We start from the raw sequence: 23,164 nt of genomic DNA, 5'->3' as shown, positions 1-23,164 counted from the left end.
TATTAAGAAGTATTTATGAAGTATCAAAAACTAACTTCTTTGGGAATATATTCCTAATTAAACTTTAGAATCTCTAAGTATAAACTTTATCGCACATTTCCTTAAAGGTTTTCATACCAAAATGAATTTCCAGTGCATGGATGCGATGCCCCTGGTCGCCATGCAGGCGTCAAAGTATGCCGCCAGGGGAGTTTTTCCGCGGGAAAATCACGGCTGCCAACGAGGCTCATAGGGAAAGTAAGGGAGCGTGAGAGAGAGAGAGAGTGTCATGGATGCCATGGATATGCCCCTGACCGTGGCAAAAGCTCGTCCTTGGCCAAATCCCGGTGCCGCAAATGCCAATGGATTTTTGCCTTTTCCCCCAGCTCCGCTGCTGTTAATTTCTGTTCCCTACTGCTCGTCCTTTTTTTGTAGTTCCTGGCACTGCACCGCGACCTGAATTTTCCGCTCAAAAACAACAAGAAGAACAACAAAAGAGCTGTAACCGTGTTTCTGTTGCCGTGTCCTGCGTCCTCCATGTCACTGGGCCACCAAATACCATCGAAAAATAGAGAAAGAAAGAAAGAATGAAAGAACGAACGAACTTCAGTGCACTTCACTTTCACAAACTTTGCAAGTGTTGCAAGCCCAAAAGCTTGGTGCCGGAAAACTTAAAGGAAATTTCCCATAGACAAGGATTGGGGCTCCTGTGGAGCCTGCAAACTCGAGGGGTTTTTTCCGCCTCCATTAGACACCCAGACAGCTCAGCAAGCAACCTGTTGCTTTGGCTGATTTTATGGCCAAAAGGAGACCCACGCGTGATGCAGCCGGCTAAGAGGATGTGTCTTTTTATGGGTCGACAAGGAGAGTCCTCGAGATCTCTCCTCTCTGTCTGGATGTGTGTGTTTTGTGGCACAACAGGGAGTCACCCTGCCAGTCACTGTGACAACATAATCAACGCCTCATTTGCTGTGGTACCTCCTCGAGAGTCACAGATGTTTGCCACAAGTTTTCGCTTGCCAAACAAATCGCTGGTAACTGATGAGAGATGCGAGTGTGGGATGGCAGGCCATCATGAAGTCACATGAGTGATGAGCTAACCCACTGGGGAAAGTGAAGTTTTATTCCATTGAAGAAGCAGGGAGTTGTCACAGACTCTACATAAAATATATATGATAAAGTTAGAGATTGTCTGGGTATTTTGTCTTAAAGAAAGTATAATAATTTAGTTAAAATATAGGAAAAACCATCCTTACTCTTAGTCTTTGGGAAGCATTCCTAAATCTCTGTCATATTTAAGGTTTTGTTGGGGTACAAAGGTCTGTAGACCTTTTTTTCCCTATGTCATTCACTCTATTAAGTGGCCTTCATTCACATTCCCATTGAGTGTATTAGGTTGTGTCAAGTTTTTACGATGTCCCCGACCTTGAAATCCCAATGACATCGAGCTAGCGAGACGTGGCTGGGATGGCCTGCGTGTTGCTACTGAAAGGGAAATCCCCTTTGGCCGCATACGCAAAAAGGTCAAAGTCACTGGCAGCCGGTGGCAATTTCCCGGGTTTCCTCGGGTTTTCTCCCTACCCCCCCTCCCCCCCTCGTCTTTCCCAGACCCAAAAAGCGCAAGACTCAAAAGGGCGGCGACGACGGAGCCAGAGACCCAGTCTCTTGGCAACAATAAGTAGCTGCTGCTCCTTCCTGGCTTTGACTCTGGGTCTGGGTCTGTCTCTTGGTCTTGGCTCGGGTATCTGGCTCTGCTACGTGCGGCTTGTGGCTGCCACATCCTCTGGCACAACACAAGTGGCCCGGCTTGGCCTGGTCTGGTCTGGTCTGCCCTTCCTTTGAGCAAGTCAACACGGCACCAGGCAGCAGGCAGCCGGCACACCACCAGTCACCACTCAGTGAGCAGGCACAACTTTGTCTGTTATTTTTCTCGTTTCTCTTCGTTTTTTTTTTTGTGCTGGCAGATTTTTATGGTGGTGACCCCCAGCTATGTACGTGCGGTTGGTGGCCTGCGGCGGAGATTATGTCTGGATGTCTGGATGCCCTGGGTCTGGGGATGGGACTGGGTCTGGGTCTGGGTCTGAGTCTGTCTCTGGGATTGCCTCTCGGGGAAGCCCATGACAAACACTGCATAGTGAATTATTTTGAGAGGGTGAAATGTGTCTATAAATGTGATTAATATATATATTTTTTACAAATAAGTCTTTGATATGTATTATTTATCATTTTTAAAACCATTTAAATATAAGAAAAGACCTAGAAGTAAGCTATGATAGCTTGTTGGTTATTAAACCCTCAGTAAAGAAGTCTTTTTCAAACTTTAAAATCATAAATACTCTTGATTTTTTAAATACCAAACCTTAAAAGCTCAAAATTCCATAATAAAATCCATATAAATATATCTCCCCATTTACATATATATATAAATACATAAATCTCCCCAATATTTCCCCCAGTGTAACCCCTGCCTTTGGCAAAAAACAAAGCAAGTGACGACAGGCGTGATGACGTGGAAAATGTGGTTATGGCGGGAAAAAAAAAACGAAGGCAGGCCATAGGGGTCCCTGGTCTTGGGGACTCTGATTCCGGAATACGGAATCTGGGGTTTGGGGTTTCGCTTTCTATAGCCGCTTGTTTTTTTGCTTCACGTTCGGGCTCTGGACTTGGGGAAATCCCTTGCGCGGCCACAGACACACTGTCTGCGAGGAGTGCCGTCGCGTGACTTAATTAGTTCCCATGAATAAAATAAAATACGCAGAGGGAGAGAGGACGCGGAGGACGAGGACAAATAAAGTCAAGCGGAATGGTTCCATCACTTACCCCAGTTGTTGGTGTCCCATTGCCGGCGGCGATACCTGTGGCGCTTCCCGCGCTATTCCCGGCGGCAGAGGACTTGCCTTTGCCCCGGCCGCGCTTCGAGTCCGGTCGAACGGGCTGACCATCGGCTCCATAAACAATCTAGAACGATAAAGGATGTTGCAAACATTAGTTCGAGTATAAATTAATCATTTAAACTATTACCACTTTTTAGTTTTTAACAAAAGAAACAAAATTTGCGGAGCTACGATCTTTTCTTTTCACAATATGAAAACGGTGTGACCGTGCGTGGACTTAAGTCAAATACCAAACACAGGCGTGCATATAGTTGTCTCATTCTAACGAAGCCTCTCTTATGGAAACAGCAAAATAAGTAAATTTAAACAAACAAATAATTCTTATTGTGCATTAAATTTATAATACATTATAATTAACTTAAAGAAATTCCCAGATTCATTCAATTTATGTGTAATTTTCTAAGATGGCGTACGATCTTTTTTATTACTTATTACTTTACTTTTTAGTTTTTTTTTTATGATAATTATATCATAAATTATGTAAATAAAAAAATAGAACATTATAATATTATTTTTTAACACTATTACAATGAAAATAGGATCGAAGACCTTCCTAAATTCATACAATTTCGGTGTACTTTTTTCGGTTTTTGCATTTAATTTGTTATTTTTTTACTTCTTACTTTATTTTTTAGGTTTATTATAATAAATATATCAAAAAATATTTAAATAAATCATTATAATATTATTTTTTAATTTATAACAATGAAAATAGGATTGAAGACCTTCCTAGATTCATACAATTTCGGAGCACTTTTTTTCGGTTTTTGCGATTTAATTTTTTATTTTTTTACTTCTTACTTTATTTTTTAGGTTTATTATAATAATTATATTAAAAAATATATAAATAAATCATTATAATATTATTTTTTAATTTATTACAATGAAAATAGGATTGAAGACCTTCCTAGATTCATACAATTTCGGTGCACTTTTTTTCGGTTTTTCGATTTAATTTTTTAATTTTTTACTTATTACTTTATTTTTTAGTTTGAAATATTATAATATTTTTTATTAAATTATTACAATGAAAATAGGACTGAAGACTTTCCTAGATTCATACAATTTCGGTGCACTTTTTTTCGGTTTTTCGATTTAATTTTTTAATTTTTTACTTATTACTTTATTTTTTAGTTTGAAATATTATAATATTATTTATTAAATTATTACAATGAAAATAGGACTGAAGACTTTCCTAGATTCATACAATTTCGTTGCACTTTTTTTCGGTTTTTCGATTTAATTTTTTAATTTTTTACTTATTACTTTATTTTTTAGTTTGAAATATTATAATATTTTTTATTAAATTATTACAATGAAAATAGGACTGAAGACTTTCCTAGATTCATACAATTTCGGTGCACTTTTTTCGGTTTTTGCATTTAATTTTTAATTTTTTTACTTCTTACTTCATTTTTTAGGTTTATTATAATAATTATATTAAAAAATATATAAAGAAATCATTATAATATTGTTTTTTAATTTATTACAATGAAAATTGGATAGAAGACCTTCCTAGATTCATACAATTTCGGTTCACTTTTTTCGGTTTTTCGATAATTTTTTTTACTTTTTACTTATTTCTTTATTTTTTAGTTAAAATATTATAATATTATTTTTAAAATTATTACAATGAAAATATGGATAAGGACCTTCCTAAATTCATACAATTTCGATGCACTTTTTCGGTTTTTCGAATTAAATTTTTAATATTTTACTTGTTACTTTATTTTTAAGGTTTATTATAATAATTATATTAAATAATATATAAATAAAACATTATAATATTATTTAAAAAATGATTACAAAAAAATTTGGATTGAAGACCTTCCTAGATTCATACAACTTCGGTACACTTTATTTTCGGTTTTTCAATTTAATTTTTAACTTTTTTTTATTACTTTTTAGAAAATATATAAATAAAACATTATAATATAATTTATTAAATTATTTTTATGAAAATAGGATTGAAGACTTTCCCAAATCCATACAATTTAGGTGTACTATTTTCAGATTTTCAATGTTGTTTTTAATTTATTCCCTTTTACCAATAATAATTATATAATTATTATAATAATAATTTTGTTAATACAAAATGCATTAAATAATATTTCATAATAAAAATACACTCTCAATAATGAAAGAAATTCATATATGCACCAATTGCGTTTTATCTAGGAATTTTATGGAATGGTAGAAAAAAACAGATTTGGGATTTTAGATTATTCTTTATATGGTTTCAACTAATCTTTCACGTTTTTTTCATATAAATTTTAATTTTCAATGCTATTTGAAATTAATTTAAATATATTTATATTTTATTTAGCCAAGACGGAAGCCACAAATCAGACCAATAATAACCCGCTAGAGGGCGAGTTATAATATAATTTTTCATGTAATTTGCATGTCTGTTAACATGTTTTTCTACATGTATTTTTACATGTATTCTACGAGGCAAGATGTATCATGTAAGCAAGCAGTGCATGTGTGATGCAGAGTGTAATGTAGAATAATGTTCCTAAAGAAAGCAGTTGCCTTTGAGTCAAAATTTATCGTTATTTCTACATGGCAATTTTTTCAGTCACTATCAAAAATTAAAAAACTCATAACTAAGCCAAAAAAGCATTTATTTTAAATCGGTAAGCATTTTTAAGCTAGTTTTTGGTAGGTTAATAAATCTGCATATTCAATTTAAAATTTAAAAAAATTTGAATTTTTATCAATTTTTTTTTTTTAATTTTAACGATGTAACCCCATAAAAATTTTGAAAAAATTAAACATTTTGTATTTTTTTGTCTAAGATAGCTAGTTCGATTCGGCTGTTAATGCTGATCAAGAATATATATGATTTATAGGATCGGAAATGACTCCATCACATAATTATTAGCTCCTGACTAAAATTATGATACCCTGCCAGGGAAAATTAATATTAATTACTAATAATTAGTTTTTTAATAATAATAAAGAGTGACTTGAATTTGTGCACTTTTAATTTATTATGCCTAGTTTATGTAGAATTAGAAAACGAAGTCTTATTTCTTACTAATACTTTTAAAATTTATAAAATATTTAAAAGTTAGTAAAAAAAAATTTAACTTACATAAACAGATATATTCCTATAGTATATCTGTATTAATCAATTCAAATTTCAATGTTATCCCCATATATCACATCTCTCTCGAATATATCAAACCAAAGGTAATTATTCTTTTAAAATATTCTCTCTAAAATCTCCTAACTATGAAAAATTAAGAATAATGACATTTAGCCTCTAAAAGGAACTAGCTGCCATATTAAATTACTTTTTCTACCATATGCTTGTCTATAAAGATCGAACGAAGGAAATCCAAACCATAGATAATTCCAATAAGCATGAAAAAGGCTGCCTCTTACTTTCAAACCCAAAATCCCAATCTATTTCCGGCACAAAAGTCATAAATTTTCTTAAAGCCGAAGCTAAAGATGAGCCTGAGACTTGGTCTTGGATCTCTCAGAAGAACCATTAATGCCAAGTGCTGGGAAAGTGAGTGAACGAACGGTAATGTTGGGAAAACTAAATGTGAAAATCAAGGGTGGTTGCGTGTGTGTGTATGTGCGCAGGCGTGCAGTGCCTTGCCCCAAGAGTTTTCGCTAAAAATAGATAAAAATGCTGGGAGTTGAGGAGAGAACGACATATGGGCCCCAGTTCAAGATCGAGAATATGCATCCAGACATCTTCGCAGGAGTGCCTGTGGAATGCCCTTGTCTGCCTTGTGGCTGAGTCTTTTTGGCGGCTGATTGACAGCCGTGGCGACTTAACGGTAAATAAGCGACGCCATCATAGACACAGAGAGAAATTAAGGGTATTAATTGAGAGATTTCAAAAGAAACTATATTGATATACAAGAATCTTTGCATAATTTTTGAAATAATTTAAGAAATGTACAAAGAACAAGTATTACTATTAGAAAACTGTTACTTTTCAATACAAAAAATATATCTTTTGGGTCATAATACATATGTATTCTTAAATAGTAAAATAAGGCGATTTAATCTAGACATCTAGACATATATTTCTATATAAATAACCTGTAAACAAGCACTCTTCTTCAACTCTTTCTTGGAATTTAATTTAAAAACAATCCAAAGTTCTGATTTAAAAAAAAAAGAATCTTTTAACTTCTTTTCATATTATTTAATATTTTATTTTATATAAATTATTTTTCTGAGTGCCTGTACTTCACCCCAAAACCATTGCCATACCAAAAACCAAGTCATACCACACCATTTCCATTTCCATTTCCATTCCAATTCCAATTCCCATCTTCATTTCCATCGCCAGGCTGCATTTACATTGTTGGCACGCGCAGGCGCGCACACATGTTGCCAGAACGTCAACCTCGCTCTCTCTCTCTCCCTCTCTCTTGGGGGATGCGGATTGAGGATCGGATCGGATCCCAATCGGAATCGGGATCGGGGAACTTTTACAATTTTAGCATCCAACAGCAGCAGTTGTCATTTCGGAAGCAATTATTTTCCAAGGAGAGCTCCAAGTAGAAGTCACTGTTGCAGTTGAGAGCGTGCCAGTGCCCAGCCCCCCAATGATGAGGGAAAAAAGAAGATGGAGACAATGTCACTGGGGCCCTGGGATTACGAGTTGGGGTTCTAAATTTAGTCAGGGGAGTTTTGCTATGGGAGTTTTTGAGAGCTCTTGAGGTGTTTCTTTTTCCCTTCTTCCACTGAAACTGATACAATGACAAGAGTGAACAAGAGCAATAGAGTACAGTTGTGTTTGAAAGTGGCTTCAGTACAGTTGTGCTTAGAAATGGAGGGAAAACATATACCAGAAGAAGATGTTTGAATTGAGAGGAAACTCTTAACAGGGAATAGTTTTGGAAAGTAAATTTTTGGAAGAAATACTAAACTACAAATTTAAAGTGAATTTTGTAAAAATCCTTTTAAAAAGCACTGCAATTTTGAATTCTATTAAAAGCATTACCCTCACTTCTCGTTTCCCTTTAATCATCTTCATAATCATAATTAAGTTAACAACTTTAATTTATATTAATAAACCATACGCTGCTTGAATATTAAAACCACAAAAATATCCTTCAAGGACTCCCTAGAAAAGGACACAAAACCCAGACAAACAACTTAAAGATGCCCCCGACAAGGCTCAAAGCAGAAGCTGCCAAAAAAAACAAGGCCAACGACCTATAAAAATGGGGCCAAAAGTAGGCAACCCAGAAAAAATCAACCACAACAAGAAGAAACCAAATAAAAACAGAGAAGAAAAACCCACAGACACATGCATAAAATCCGGCGATGAAAGCTTCGTCATTTCCTTGGCAACATAAAAAAATCGATGACAGTTTACGAGCCTCGAAAGAAACCTTCTGGAAATCAATTTTTGTTTTTTTGCACAGACAGCTTCCTGTGTTGAAAGGTTCCTTTAGCAGCGCTTTTTTTTAATACGATTTTACCATTAAAGTGCACTGGCAGGACTCTGTTTTTTTTTACCCTCTCTGAGTCGGCTTTATTAGCAAGATTTAACAATGCAAAACAGAAACAAAACATAAAAAATTTAAAAGCCGGGACAGAGAGAAAAACTTGAATGTTGAAGAGGCAGACAAAACGCATGTTGACTTAATTGGGGCTATTAGTTTCTTATTTTTTATTATTATTAAAAGGAAGAAGCCCAGAATGGCAGCTGCTGCGATGCCATAATGAGCCAATGCCCGACGGCTTTCTGCGTTTTCTTGATTATTTATTTTGCGGGAAGATCGGGGTTATCGGAATTGGTAACAACGGGAGCCAAGTTTGAAGAGCAACAACAGGTAGTTGTTGGTAGTTGGTAGTTGGCTCAAAATGAGCCCAAAAAAGCAAAAAAATAAAATGAGAAACGGAGGACTGACCTAGCCCAATTGGTTTTGTGGTAGGATCCCAAGTGGCAGAAGCGGCGGGAAAAGCCAGCGGGGGCATTTTCGCTTTTTTATGACACACAAATTTTTGTTTTGGGGGGGAAGCAAAACAACAACAACAACAACAGGGAGCAACTACCCCTCGGTTTTACCCCTCCTAATGAGCCATAAAAAAGTTCCCTTCCTGCCTGTTGTCCTGTTGTGTGTGTGTATTTTTTGGCGAGACTTTGGGCAACCCTTCGTTTTCGTCCTTTTTGCCGAAGCTGATGTATTTGCTAAGGCACCTTCATTGAACCCACAGAGAGAGAGAGACTGAGATTGCTCCACATTTGAGCTTACACTGAGGTTAAGAAATTGGGAATAAAGTTATAAAACAAGACATAAATCTAGGAATAATTTAAGGAAAAAATCAAGAAAAAAGTTAAGGAATAATTTAGGGTGCAATCAATGAATAATTTAAAGAATAATTAAAGGAATAATTTAAGGTATAATTCAAAGAATAATTGAAGGAATAAATCAAGGAATAAATTAAGGAAGAATTTAAGAAATAATTTAAGGAATAAATCTAGGAATAAGTCAAGGAATAATTAAAGCAATAATTCAGGGAATTTAAGGATTAAATCAAGGATAAAAATCAAGGAATAAATCGAGGTATTAATCAAAGAATAATTGAAGTAATAAATCATGAAATAATTTAAGGAATAAATCAAGATACAAATCAAGGAATAAATCCTAGTTTTAGAACAAAACTTCAAGGGTATTTAGAGCCCTTGAAATAGGCTAAAATAAAATTAAGCTGAAATAAAATATTACCTAAAATCTCCATTTGATTATCATATTATTTCAAGCTCAAATCTATCATTCCCTCAAATCTCCATATTTCATGTATTTCCAAAATATTCCTCTCAATCTAAACTCATAGCTCAATTATTTAAAGCCTTCTGCTAACACCAAGATTGACTATTGTACCACTTGAATTCCCTTTAAACAACAAGACTGACTTTGGTACCCCTTAAATTATCCCTTTAAACAACAACCTTGACCTGTGTCAAAATAAAACCCCCTTCCCCTTTCGGCTCTTAATTACAACCCTTTTTGTTTGTGGCTCACAGAATCTAGACTCTGGGCAAATCGATTTTCGTAGGCAAAAACATTTTCAAGGTTACAGGAAAACCTTCCTCCCGCCCCCCAAAATGCCCCGAAAAATGTTTGCCACCTTAATCTCTGTTTATTTTGATTATCACTTTCGCTGGAGCAGGGGAGCTTCCGCTTCCTGATTAGCCCCGTCGGCGACCTTGAAGGTTTTTGTCGAAAATACAGTCTGGGGAAGTCGTTCCTGTTGATGATGATTCACAGGAACCAAGAGGGGGAGCAACATGGCCGCCGCCGCCTGTAGGATTTGCTTTTTATGGCTTATATCCCATTTTGATTGCGGCTGTCAGACTTTTCTCCCGTCTCTCCTAAGGTCGCCTTTTATTTTTGGGGGTTGACTTTCTTGTGTGTATATATATGAGGGTGGGTTTTCGTTTCATTTGGCATTGTAATTGCAGCCACCCCTATGCCATATAAATCTGTGTATATATAAATACACAGAGTATATATACAGACTTTCTCTGGGCGAGGAGATGCGTCATCCAACGATTTGTTACACGTAATTTAGATGCGAAAATTTTCAATGTCAATCGAGACAGGGGGGAAGGACTTTGTGTTTGCTGCCCCCTTGAGATGTAACCGTTTTGATATGTGCTAAAAAGCTCACTTCACAATTTTCCACCAAGGTCAAGTTCAGCGAGGGAGGGGGGCTGAGCACTTTATTGTTTGCATTGAGGTAGCGGAAAAGCGGAAAAGGCAGCAACCCACAAAATGAGTGATATATAAAAAAGGGGTAAAGTCTGGCACAAAACAAAGCGCAATTTGTGTGTTGCCTTGTGACACAATTCGAGGGTCTCAATGGGTTTTGGCTTTTATTATTATTAATAAAATTCCCCTTTCTGATTTCGATATATAATTTTGAAGACGGGGGCGCATCGGAATCTTCAGGTTAATTGAGGGGATTTATGAGGTTTTGGTGAGCTCTTAAAAGGGGGAGTTAAGGAAAAGTCTGGGAAGACGTAAAGGAGTTTTATTGGGTTAAAATTTAAGGGAATTTAGAGGGAAATGTCTGTATGATTATCATTATTCTTTCTTATATAAAAAACTTGAAATTATTTGCCAGAATGGTATTAAATATGAACTACAAGTAAATTTGAGGTAATTTAAAAGGAAATGTGTTAAAACGACTTCTTAGAAAATATTAATACAATAAAAGTGCTAATAGATAATAAGGAATTCATTTAAAAATATTTATTTTTAATATTATATTCTTGTAAATTCTTTTAATAATGTGTTCTGTTATGATTTCGAAGAAATTCTAATTCAATATCAAAATATGATGCTGAAATTTATATTTAATTAATAAATTATTCCTTAATTGGGTTCTCAAAGTATTTATTAAGGTATAAATCCACTGAGAGGAGACAATTAAACACTGTATTCTAGTAATATTTAAAGGAAATAATAAATGATGTATAAATTACACTTTTATTAAAATGTTATTAAAAACCTGCCAAAAATCAAACTCATAGTACAATATATGTTTTAAATATTTGTAAAGCCTTATTAATTAAATTTAAATTTTAAATTTATATATCTCTCAATCTATTCTCTTTCCCAGCTTATTATATATTTATAAATTCCTAAATTAAATGCGGGCACTCTTTACTTATACCAATCAAGAACAGCTGTGTGATTAAACCCGAAATATATATATATATAAATATATACATCCCAGGAGAAAATAAGGGAAAAACCCCGTACTCAATTAGCTTGATTTTGGCTTTCGTGGCACTGCAGATGCATTAGCACAGGGAACAAGGATCTGCAGGACTACTAACCGAGGATAATGGACTAGAGATAGTGAATGTAGAAAAAAACCCAAGGGCTAATAATACAGAAAGTGAGCAAAAGCGAGGCGAAGGAGAAAAGAATTAATTTGAAATTCCATTTCGTAGATTTAATTGAGTTGAAATCAAATTAAAAGCAATTTATTTTCAACCCTCATTGCGAATTTTTTCTTTTTTCGCTTTTCCTTGTGTCTCCCTTTTCAACACACGCACTATCATCGCACACACACCCACTCCCACAATCTCTCCCTCCCCTTTTCCACTGCCTTTTTCCTTTTTTCTCAGTTTTTCCAACATTTCTGGTCTTTTCTAAAAGTGCGTCGTATGGTCCATGACAAAGCAAGGGATGGAGTTTCGTCCAAAAGAAAAAATGAAAGAATTCTGGACTCGTTTTTGGGGTTGCAAAAATTTTGTTCAAGCGCCTGCATTTGCCAAAAGGAAAATCAATAAAAATGTGCTGGTCCCAAGCGCAAAAAAAAAGACAAATCATCCTTTATCCTTTATCCTTCTGACTCGGTTGCATTTTTTTGGCATTGCATTAATTTATAATTCATCGCGTGGCATCCGCTAAAATGATTTATTCAACTCGAATCGCAAATTAAAAAGCCTTTACCGGAGTTGCATATTCAACAGCCGCAGAGAAGAGGTGGCAAAAATGCGGGATAGGAAACTTTTTGCATCCACTGTGGACCAAAACAAGAAATGCAAATAATGCGCTCCAGTTGACACAGCTCCGTGAAGTGAGAAGAGGAGCGATGGCTTCCAAATTGCATTTGATGAAGCCACCGACGAGTTGGTCCATGGAGCCACTTCACTCCCAAAATGCTGACCATTAAAATGCATTAAATGGGAGAAAGGTATTTTTTATTTTTTTTGTGGATTTAGGAACTCTAAATACCCTTAATTGGGAATTTATGCATTTTGATTGAGGAGGGTTTCAGAAACTGTCTATATTTTATGAAAGAAATACTACAATATGCTTCGTTAATTAAACGTTCATGAAATATAGTCTTATTAGGAATAAAATTGTAATAGATATTAAGGTCTTAAGACTTAATATATAATTATAAATGACAGAATATATTTACAGATATTTTTCAATACAAATTTAAATGAATTTTAGAAGGAGAAGTAAGCGCCTTAACCTTCCTTTTCTTTGTTATTCTATACAAAAAGGATGTATTCTTTATAATTTCGACTCAGTTTTCTTGGAATTATATATGTAGACAACTTCAAGCCCATCTTAACTGTAGTTTATTTATTAGTTGAACATATTAATATTACTATTTATTCAAAGGATATTGTTACCCAAAAGAAAAACCTCTTTTAAAACCATAAAACTGGTTTCATAAACCATTAAAGTCTTCATTTTCTATTTATTATCCTTAGGAATTTATAAATAATGTTATGCCCTTTGAAAATCCAACTAAACTGTAGTTTATCTTTTTATTATTTACAACGCTTTTAATAATATATTGATAGCAATTTCTTCTGCAGATTTTTAACACAAAGAAAAGCCTCTTTGAACACCCTAAAAATGGTTTCAAAATCCCTTAAAATCTACATAAAAATGCATAGCAACGAATAGCTAACCCTGCTTTGCATATATCAAACGCATAATTAATGAATTTTTGCAATTAAATCCCTAAGGTTCATAAATCCTAATAGAATTTAAGGACTCCTAGAGTGCAAAGGCAGGGCAAATAAATTGAAAATAAAATTCAACAACGCGCTTTGGCAGCAGCAGAAATGTTGTTTAATTTGGCAGCATCAGCAGCAGCAGTTCGTACAAACTTTCGCAGCAGAAGCAGCAACAGCAGCAGCAGCAGGAATCGCAGTGGCTGGTGCGGCAAATGGCAGTGGCAGTGGCAGCTGCAGCAGTTGCTGGTGGCGCAGTAAAAGTGGCTTTTGTACGTGCAATGACCTACCAACACATAAAAAATGCAACGCGAAGGCACGAAACGCGCTAAAATATGCAAAGGACGATGACGATGAAGAGGAGATGTGATGCCCAGGATGCCGGCAGGATGCCAGCAAAGATGTTGCCCCCCCTCAAGGCAAAAGTTTCTCCCTACAGCACCAGCAGCAACAACTCCATTTGCAAGGACAAACTTGGGGTTCTGGCTGGATCCTCCTGGCTGGGTCCTGCCAGGGTCCTGGCATCCAACTTCAATAATAGTCAAGTGCAGTGAAGCGTTTTGCCAACTGCAAAACCTTCGTTTTCCCCACATTTTCCCCTGCGAGACAAAATCAAAGCCGAGGCTTCCTCCACAATTCTCTTCATTTTATTTGGCGTTTTCCTTCACTTTTTCTTTTATTCTCTGCCAGTTTTTTCTTTTTTTATATTATTTTTTTGCAACATCCTTTTGGCCAGCACGCATTTCCCTCACCTTTCTTTCCAGCGAAATTTTCGCTTGCCACTTTCACACACAGCTCATGCACTTGGAATAAAGTTTGTATTATATTTAAAAAAAATATATATAAAAGAAAGTTTGTTTAGCTGCAAAAAATATTTTTAAGCTGTATTTTAAACAATTTAATAGAGATTTTTAAGGAAAAAGACTAGAACTTCTTTCTTAATATTTGATAAAAATAACTAAAGGTGAAAATCCTTTACTTAAATTTTCGAAAATATGTTTTCAACATCGTTTTAGCTAAGTTACAACTTTGGCAAAACCTTTTTTTTACTTTACTTGACTTAAAAACATTTTTAAAGTAAAGAAAACCAAGTTTTAAACATCCTTTTATCTTCTTAGGATATTTTTTCCAAGTGCTCAAGTGTGTGTGAACTTTGCATTTACCCTTGGCAAGGACTTTCCTTTTGCAGCGAGTGGAAAGCCAACGAAAGCAAAAAGTTTTATTTGCACAGTTTTCTTTTTCTTAAACTTTTGTTGTGAGAAGTCCTTCGTCCTCCTCCCACCAAGTCTTTTTTTTTTTGCACAGCTCAAACTGCTGGCTTGCAATTTGCTCAAACAAGTCTAAATATATATATACTTGTGCTTATGTACTTTTGGATATATATATATATATATACATATGTATTTCCCTCGCAACAAAAGCTGCCGCCAAGGCGAAATATAAAGCGGGGAAAAACTGTAGCACGCTTTTGAGCGCTCGCTTAGAAAATTTCTTCCACTTGCTGAAAAACCGGGGGAAAAATGGGAAAATTTTTATAATTAACGGCGACAAAGTAGCACAGCAGATGCAGATGCAACGCCCAGCATCTCAGCACAAAAAAAAAAGAAAAGAAAATATAAGAAAACATGGCAAACATCGGCTGTGTTTATCAGAGCCAACAATCATTGGCGGCTGCTTGGGGTTAAAATGCCAAGGAACATTGCACCACTAGGGGCATCTCTCACAAGTTTCTTATACACACATAAAATATATATTTTTTTTATTTTTCCTAGAATATTTTTAGGGTGCCTGCCGTCGACTTTTCCCCACAATTTTCCGCCTGTCAACTAGGCGACTTTGCCAGCCTGTGAAATGCAAATATTTATACCCAACTACTTGAAAGCGCTGAGGGAAGAATGGCCTCACGCGCTAAAAGTGCGTCATCCTTGGGCCACAGTGAATATCAATTAAGTGCAACCGGAAAATATCTCCTTGACACTTTAGCAAATCAAAAAAAAAAGGGCACAGGATGTGGACTTTAATTAGCTGGATTCAAGGGTTCTCGCCGCTTTGATGTAAGCTATTTGCAAGGGAGTTGTGTTAAAGTTGAAGTGGTTTATAAATAAATGGAATGAATGTTCTTTTAACTATACTAAAAAATGTACAAAAGAAGGCTGCTTTTTGAATTAATTAATGTTATCTTATGTGGTGATATCTTAAGTACCTATAAGGAGCAGTATTTAGAACTTAAAAAGCCTTTGAGTCACGCAGATTAGCTCTTAGTTCCTTTCAAGAATATTTTCTAGTGTAAAGAGGCTTTTTGAAGTTATATTTTTTTTTCAAGATTATTCCTTTAAATCAAGTGAAGTACAATTAATTTTGTAGACCCTTCTTAAAGTTAATTTTAATGCTCCTTCACTGTAACCTCCTGAGTACATGTTCTTTAGAACATTTTTTTTAGAGAATGGTAAATGGAGTTCAGTGCGTCCAGAGCCAAAAGAAGCCATTGCAGTGCGTCTTTTCTTCTTTCTTCCATTTTGTTTTTCCTGTTTTTCTTTTTTATTTTTATTTATTTTTTTTTTTGCTTCTTTGCACCCTTAGCTATGCTAGTTGTTGTTGTCCTGTACGCAATGTGCGTAAGGAGAAAGCTTGAAAGCAGGAAGAAAGCTACAAATGTGAAGAGTGAGCCGAGAGAGGTGAAGTGTGTGCTGGAGCTATACTTATATATATTTGCACATGTTTCGTTGACTTTTACACAATACAAAAAAAGATTAAGTAAGATTGAGTAGCTCCAAGAAACCATAAAATATGTGTATTCTAGTTATATTAAGTCTTTAATGTTATATAGTATTTTTTTGGGTAAATCAAAGTTTTTCAAATATCATAACTCAGTCAAAAATGATTTAATTTTAAATCGGAAAGCTGTCCTGTGCTAGTTTTTAAGAGGTTAACAAATTTGCATACTGAATTTAAAAATTTAAAAATTTCGATTTTTTTGTCAAATTTTTTTGGCAGTTTTAACGATGTAACCCCTTATAAAATTGTGAAAAATTTTTCAAATTTTTTTTTTACTAGACATGGCTAGATCGATTCCCCTACTGATGCTGATCAAGAATATATATGGTTTATAGGGTCGAAAATGATTCCTTCACTTAGTTTTAAGGTTCTGACTAAAATTATAAAACCATATATTATTTTATTTGAAATTTTTGTATTAACATTTTTTTGTGAAAATCAAAGTTTTAAAAAACGCATAACTAAGCCAAAAATGCATTAATTTTAAATCGGAAAGCAGTTCTATGCAAGTTTTTCTTTAATTAATAAATTTGTGTACTAAATTTAAATTAAAAAAAATTTAGAATTTTTTGTTAAATTTTTGTTGTTTTGTTCTTAACGTTGCAACCCCTTATAAAATTATAAAAAATTTTAAAATTTTTTTTTCCATCGGACATGGCTAGATCGATTCCCCTGTTGATACTGATCAAGAATATATGTGGTTTATGGGGTCGGAAATGATTTCTTCACTACTTTATAAGCTTTTGACTGAATTTATAATACCCTGTTATAGGTTTTATTATCTATGTATCCAACTAAAGGATTCTTTAGTTTGTAGGGTTCTAATCTTAAAAATCTGGGTGTTATATGTTTGATATATTAATTGTAAATTTAAGTTCTACAATTTATAATTATTTAATTTATAATTTAAGAACTTTTAAACCTTTTCCCCTGTGTACCTGCTGTGCGTGTTGAGTTGGTTATTTTCCTTCCTCTTATATTTTTTTCGCATTTTTTCCTCACTCTTGGATTTCTCATTTTTTTTTTGCATAAAAACATGCGTGAGTGGGTGTAAGAGTGGGTGTAGGTGTGTTTGTGTGTGTGTGTACAAGTGTGCGTGCATATTTATGCGTATTTGTTTGCATAGCTGATGAACAGCAGCAGCAGCAACAACACTTTATGAGTGCGTGCCAGCAGCATTTCCCCATAGATTTAACCCCCTTTAGATTCTGCAACCCCCTTTGGGTTAAGCACACCCCCCTTTCCTGATCCTGATCTGCACTCCTTCTGATATCCTTTGGGGCGCCATTGCAATTAGAAAACTTGCATTGCAACTTTTTTTTCTCCTCTCATTTTTTGCGGCAGCAACTTGTAAATGCAATGCGCTAAATTGTTTGATATCACACGGACATACGCACCAGCAGCGGGCGAGTGAGTGCTAAGTGCAAAGTCCTGCTAAAAGTTTAGCCAATGCACGGGGAAAATTATATAAATAAAATATCATTAAATATGCATTTTTGAGAACTAAATGGAGCTTGAAATTTTATGTATTTTAATTGTTAATGAATTGGTTTTTAAAGAAGATGCATAGAGTACAGGGGATTTGAAACTAGAACTTGGTAAAGAAAGGACATCATTTCTGACACTAAGTTAGTATTCAATTTAGCAATTGTTATTAACAATATGGTTCCAGTATTTAGACCAGTTTGAGGAATATCATGTATTACTAAGTTTTTATATGATTCTAATATTTTTTAGATTTAAAATCTAACAATTTCTTAACCTCTTTTCATTTCTTTCAAACGATTAAAAGTATTGGCAGAATTGTTGTGGCTTCCTTTAAATGCCAGACACCTATTAACTTATATTTTCTTTATGTACTATTAAGACCCTTATTTCTAGTATCCTTGGTGTTGTTCAAGGATCCCCTTAAATCAATTTCTCCCTGTGTATTTCGCCAGCTACGTGCTGTGAAATTCTTTTTAGCGCATTTCATGTTGCACGTACAGCTCATTGTTGTTGCTGGTGCTGCTCCTGCTGATTCTGTAGAGTTTTTTACTTTATTTTATTTATACATATTTTTTTGTTCGTTGTAGTCGCTGTTGAAAAAAAAAACACATTTCTTTAATTTTTTTTTCTTTTGCGTTTCCTTTGCTTCTCGGTGTCTTGACTGCAAACCACCCCCACATGTTTAGGGGATGTTTATGCGCGGCAGGACTTTCGTACTTTGGCAAATGACTTGACTTTGGTCAGAGAACTGAGACGAACTTTTAGTTGCTAACAATGAGTCGTGGAAAAAAACCTGAAATTAAATTGATTTTTTCCACTCACAGGAAAGAATAACAGAAACTCCCAAATTGAACAAAAATCCGCACACAATTTTCTCTCTCAGAGATCCCAGGCAACTCTTTCGTTTGGAAAACAAGCGAGAAAAACAATTTATTGTTTCAATTATATTTTTCAATTTGCGCCGACAAACAAAAGTCCGCCAAATGCAAAAAAAGGCTCTCAGCTATAAATAAAATAAATAGCAAACGAACTGAAATTTGTTTCCATATTTTTTATCCTGCTGTTTTTGTTGTTTGCCAGGTTTATGCGCGGAATGGAAATTGTGAGAGGAAAAGTGGGAGGCTTATATGAAAGTTATTGAAAGTAAACATGATAAAATAAACTCGGGGAAAAATATTATTCCACACTTTTTTCTCTCGCCATGCAGGCAAAATTGTCTCAAATAATATTTAAAGAAAATTAAATTGAATTTACGGCGGTTCCTTGTTGTTCCTCTTTTTTTTTTGTTCACAGGATAGGGAGGCGGGTTTTGCAGAGTCCTGGCAAAGGAAGGAGCAAACAGAATGATAAGCAAAAATAATCAAAAATCGATTTGGCAAGTGCGTCCTTCTACCGTTTTCTCTCCTGTTGTTGTAACAATATGCCAGAGAGTTTTCCATTTTCCATTTCCCCAATTTATGTGTGTGTGTGTGTGAATGTTTGTTGTTGTCAAAATGCAATCATTTCGTATATTTTTTTGTTGTTGTTTCAACTTGATAGGCACTTTGTAAGCAAAGCACAACAAAATAAGCAAAATAAACCAAAGCGAAAAAATGGAAAAAATGGAAAAAGAACATCGAGCAACAACTTTCTCTGTGCCGAAACATTTGGAAATTGAAATTGTAAGTCGGGCTTTTTGGTCTTACTTTTTTTTATATATATATTTTGTGATTTTCTTTTGCTCTTTTTTTGGTTGTTGTATTTTTTGATTCACTTGACTTAAACGGATTTGGAACAGCAACAAAAAAAAAGAGGGAATATCGGGCTAACAGGAAGCGCCAAAAATTGGCAGGCAATGCAGGAAATGTTCTACATTTATATATTTTTTTTGGGAATAACAAAAATGGAAAAAGGAAACTGGTATACTAGGATGTATTTTTGATAGCAATAAATTATTAAATCAGGTTTAAATTCACAAATACCAAACTCTTTTTAAATGTTTATTATACATTTCAAAATATTTCCTTTAATAAGTCATAACAGGATTATACTGAATATCAGGCTAAAATTTTCAAATACAAAACTCTTTTTAAACGTTTAATAAACAGTCCAAAATAATTCGTTTAATAAGTCATAACAAGAACATATTAAATTTCTTATATCACTTATATTTTAATTATTTAATATACATATAATTTCCCTACTCAATCGACTGTGTTAATTACATAAAAGCTTCAACCCCGTTTAGTGCCCCATTTAGTTGACTTTTTCTATCATTTTGTGCCAAAGGCCTTTCTAGCAATTAGTAAGTTTTGTAACCTGCTGACCCTCTGAGTTTAAGTATTCACCGTGTGTATCTGTATCTGTAGCCTGTCCTTTGGCCTATGGCTGCATTTAACCCCTCGGAAACTGGACTAAATGACAACCGCTTCCTCGGACTCCTCCCCCTTCCGGCATGGCCCTCATTTTCCAGCCGGTTTTTCTCTTTTCTCTTTTTTTTTTGCCTGCTTGGGGTGCGAATTTGCTTAGTTTGTCGCGCAGTTAGGAATAAGCTAGAAAAAGCTGTGAAAAGGGTCCAACGGCGACGACTACGACGAGTCGGTCAAGCTGAAAAATGCACTGCAATTGCACCTTGCACACACAGATACACAGGCACAGCCAAGGTGCACTGAGGGAAAAAAGTGCTACACTTAAAATTTAGATAGAAAATGGTAGTTTAAAAGGTTAGGTCTTCAAGGAAACTTTATAATACCATCAGTTCTTAGGCATTTCTTTTGATATTTTCCAAGATTTCTGTTTAGAATTATATAAATTTGTGTCTCCTATTTAATTTATAAAATTATGTATATATTTTAAATTAAATTCTTATTTCTTTTGATGTACCATTTACCCCTTTTTGGCCATGCATCGCTGGTATTTAAATTGAGCCAGCGGGCAGTGAAAATGTACGAAGGGGTCCCGGGTTGAAATGCACTTCAAAAATAGCAAAAAAAGGGTTCCATGGCTTGCACGCTCCTAGGACTCTGCATGTGCAGCCGTATCCTTGATCTATTTGAGCTAGCTCCTGTTCAGGTTTTATTTTTCCCTATTTAATTTTTTTTTCCTGACTGGTTGCTGTGGCAATTAGCGCCCGGAGTTTGGTGTCTCGGTACTTTGTTGTTTGTTTATTAATAAACAATAACAGGAACAAATTGCTTAATTGCTACATTGCACCTGCCCAACCCCACCTCCTCCCCTCCCGCATAAGGATCTTGACTTAATGCTTCAACAATCTTTCTCTCTTTTGGACCTCATTATGAAATGGATTTGTTATCTCATTAAAGCGTAGTGATTTTGCACTCATTAAGGAGGGAATAAAGGTGTGAATTAGAGGTGTGTGTAGGGGGAATAGCAAAAGAGATATTAATATATCGAAAAGGAATAAATATATTGAAGAAATGTGGTATATATTGTATTATAAAGTTATGATATTGAATCTATTTTATAATATTTATGAACAAATCAGGAAATGAGTTTATAAACCTTTAAATTATCATATTTAAAAATGTATCTAAGATTCTTAAGCATAAAATGCTTCAATAAGATATATATATATTTCCATGTAAACGATATTTATCGTTTAAAAAAACCCATCTCTAGTAGACAAAATCGAGGGGGATAAAATGTATTGCAATGCGGTAGTTTTGTCCTTTGACTCTTACAAGGATACTTGCGGACGTTTATTTTATTTCTTTTTCCCTCGCCTTGTTCGCATGCAAATTGTCATCAAGTATACGCAGCGTGTTCGCTGCGTAATTATATAACATTAATTTGCATGCAACTTGTCTCGTTTACTCTCTCTCTGTCCCTCTCTTAGTATTTTTTCCTCATTTTCAGTGTGTGTGTGTTATAGTGCAATCAATGCAAATGTTCGTCCGCTGCTGCTGCTGGCAAAAACTTAACAAGGATGTGAACATTTATTTATTAAAATTTAACAACGCTTTACGATCAGCACAGATTTATATATATTTCAATGTGTGTGCTGATGATTGTCATCAGCAGCAGCAAAGAACCACCACCGAAACCACGAGGCACTAGTCCAGCATCAGATCAACCCAAAGGCAACCCAGTCACAGACCATCCCACAGACCCATAACCATTTCCATTCCATCATCATCCATCCACATGAGCAGCAAATCTGTTTCATAAATACACCAACAAAGGCATTCAATTGCGCAGACACAGACACACTCTCGAGCATTTTATTATTTAATTTATGCGGAGACAACAGAACAAAACAGTAAAAAAACAACAACAAAAAGTTGCTGCTGGTAAAAAAAGAGCACCAAAAACTACCACACAAAATCTGATGGCGCACAGCCATAGATAAAAAGATACAATTGTATCTGCAAAGTAAACAATAGAAAGTTGTGCAAGGCTAACATTCTAATGTTCTTATTAATGATTAAAAAAGTGCTATTTAAAAGGAAATTAATCGGAAATCTTAACTAGAAAGGGGAATGTTTATATTAGAAAGGATATTATGGGGTTTAAAAAGGTTTTGTCAATAAAATTACTAATACCATTCCCAAATAGCACATATTTCACTATCCATTTCAAAGTTTTAACCTGCTTCGGTTTCTAGAAAAATTGTCTGACTTAGTTTCTCTTGAAAATAATTAAAAGGAATTCCTACAATCAATTTTAAATAAGCTCTGGCTTAACTTAAAACCTTGAGTTAAAAGACTCTCTTTCAAAATTAATCTCTTTATACAGCTTTACTTAAATTAAAATGCTTTAATACCTTGTTAAATCCTCTGAAAATCATTTAAGAATATCCCCTCTTATGGGACAGATTAAATATGTTAAAATATTAAAATACATACGTTTATAAGTATACCGCATAATTATTAAATAATAATTACTTAATGCCCCACCAACAAATGTAAATAAAATTATATATGAAAATGTATACATACGGTTTTGGCTTTGGGTTCCTGCAAGAAGAATAAAAAAAATGAAAATAAATCAACTGTAAATACAAATAAGCTCTGATGCATAAAATAATTAGCAATAATTACAAATAAAATAAATCCAAGGGGTGGAGGAGCAACCAAAAATTACTCAATGCTGGAGGGAAATAAAATCCTATATGTAATATGTTTATATGAACCATATACTATATAAAAATATATGTATGTATATCAAAAAATAAGCCCACTAATTGGCTGTCATGGCGGCAATTTGCGTGCCCAACATCATCATCAGCAAAAGCTGCAGAGAACCCATTAAAATGATAAAAGCAAATGCGCAAAAAAATTACCCAAAAACAATGCATAAAATGTTAAATTATGGTTTTTAAAGTTATGAATTAAATTCTGGCAATTAAAAGGAGCACATACACCCGCACACACACACAAATCCCGGCCAAAGCCTAAGCGGCTTAAAATTCGAGTAAAATAATATAGAAAAATCATTTATCAATTCCATTTGTTTCGTGCTTTGCTCTCTGTCTCAAAAAAGGACAATGAGTGCCTGCGTGCGTGCATGTGTGTATGTCTGAGGGCTTAAGTTTTACTCCAGGATCTGG

General features: G+C 34.5%; 1 protein-coding gene across 8 annotated transcripts in view; it reads right to left on the bottom strand.

Annotated features, from left to right (window-relative positions):
- Positions 1-23,164, bottom strand: part of Tet (Ten-Eleven Translocation (TET) family protein) — a 118,237-nt gene that overhangs the window by 85,583 nt on the left and 9,490 nt on the right. For 4 of the 8 annotated variants that reach the window (XM_086829541.1, XM_086829542.1, XM_086829544.1 and 1 more), the window contains exons 3-4: positions 22,554-22,571; positions 2,800-2,937 (exon numbers count right to left, since the gene is read on the bottom strand). In XM_086829541.1, the coding sequence (XP_086685667.1) occupies positions 2,800-2,937; positions 22,554-22,571 (156 nt within the window). The remainder of the gene's footprint in view (positions 1-2,799; positions 2,938-22,553; positions 22,572-23,164) is intronic. The other 4 variants (XM_086829543.1, XM_020954113.2, XM_086829546.1 and 1 more) reach the window with 1 other exon arrangement.

This window comes from Drosophila serrata, unplaced genomic scaffold, assembly GCF_035046125.1.
Source record: "Drosophila serrata isolate PLE 108 unplaced genomic scaffold, ASM3504612v1 contig_217, whole genome shotgun sequence".
NCBI classification, from domain to species: domain Eukaryota; kingdom Metazoa; phylum Arthropoda; class Insecta; order Diptera; family Drosophilidae; genus Drosophila; species Drosophila serrata.
Note: the sequence above shows the minus strand (reverse complement) of the source record. Positions and strands in the feature narration are given on the sequence as shown.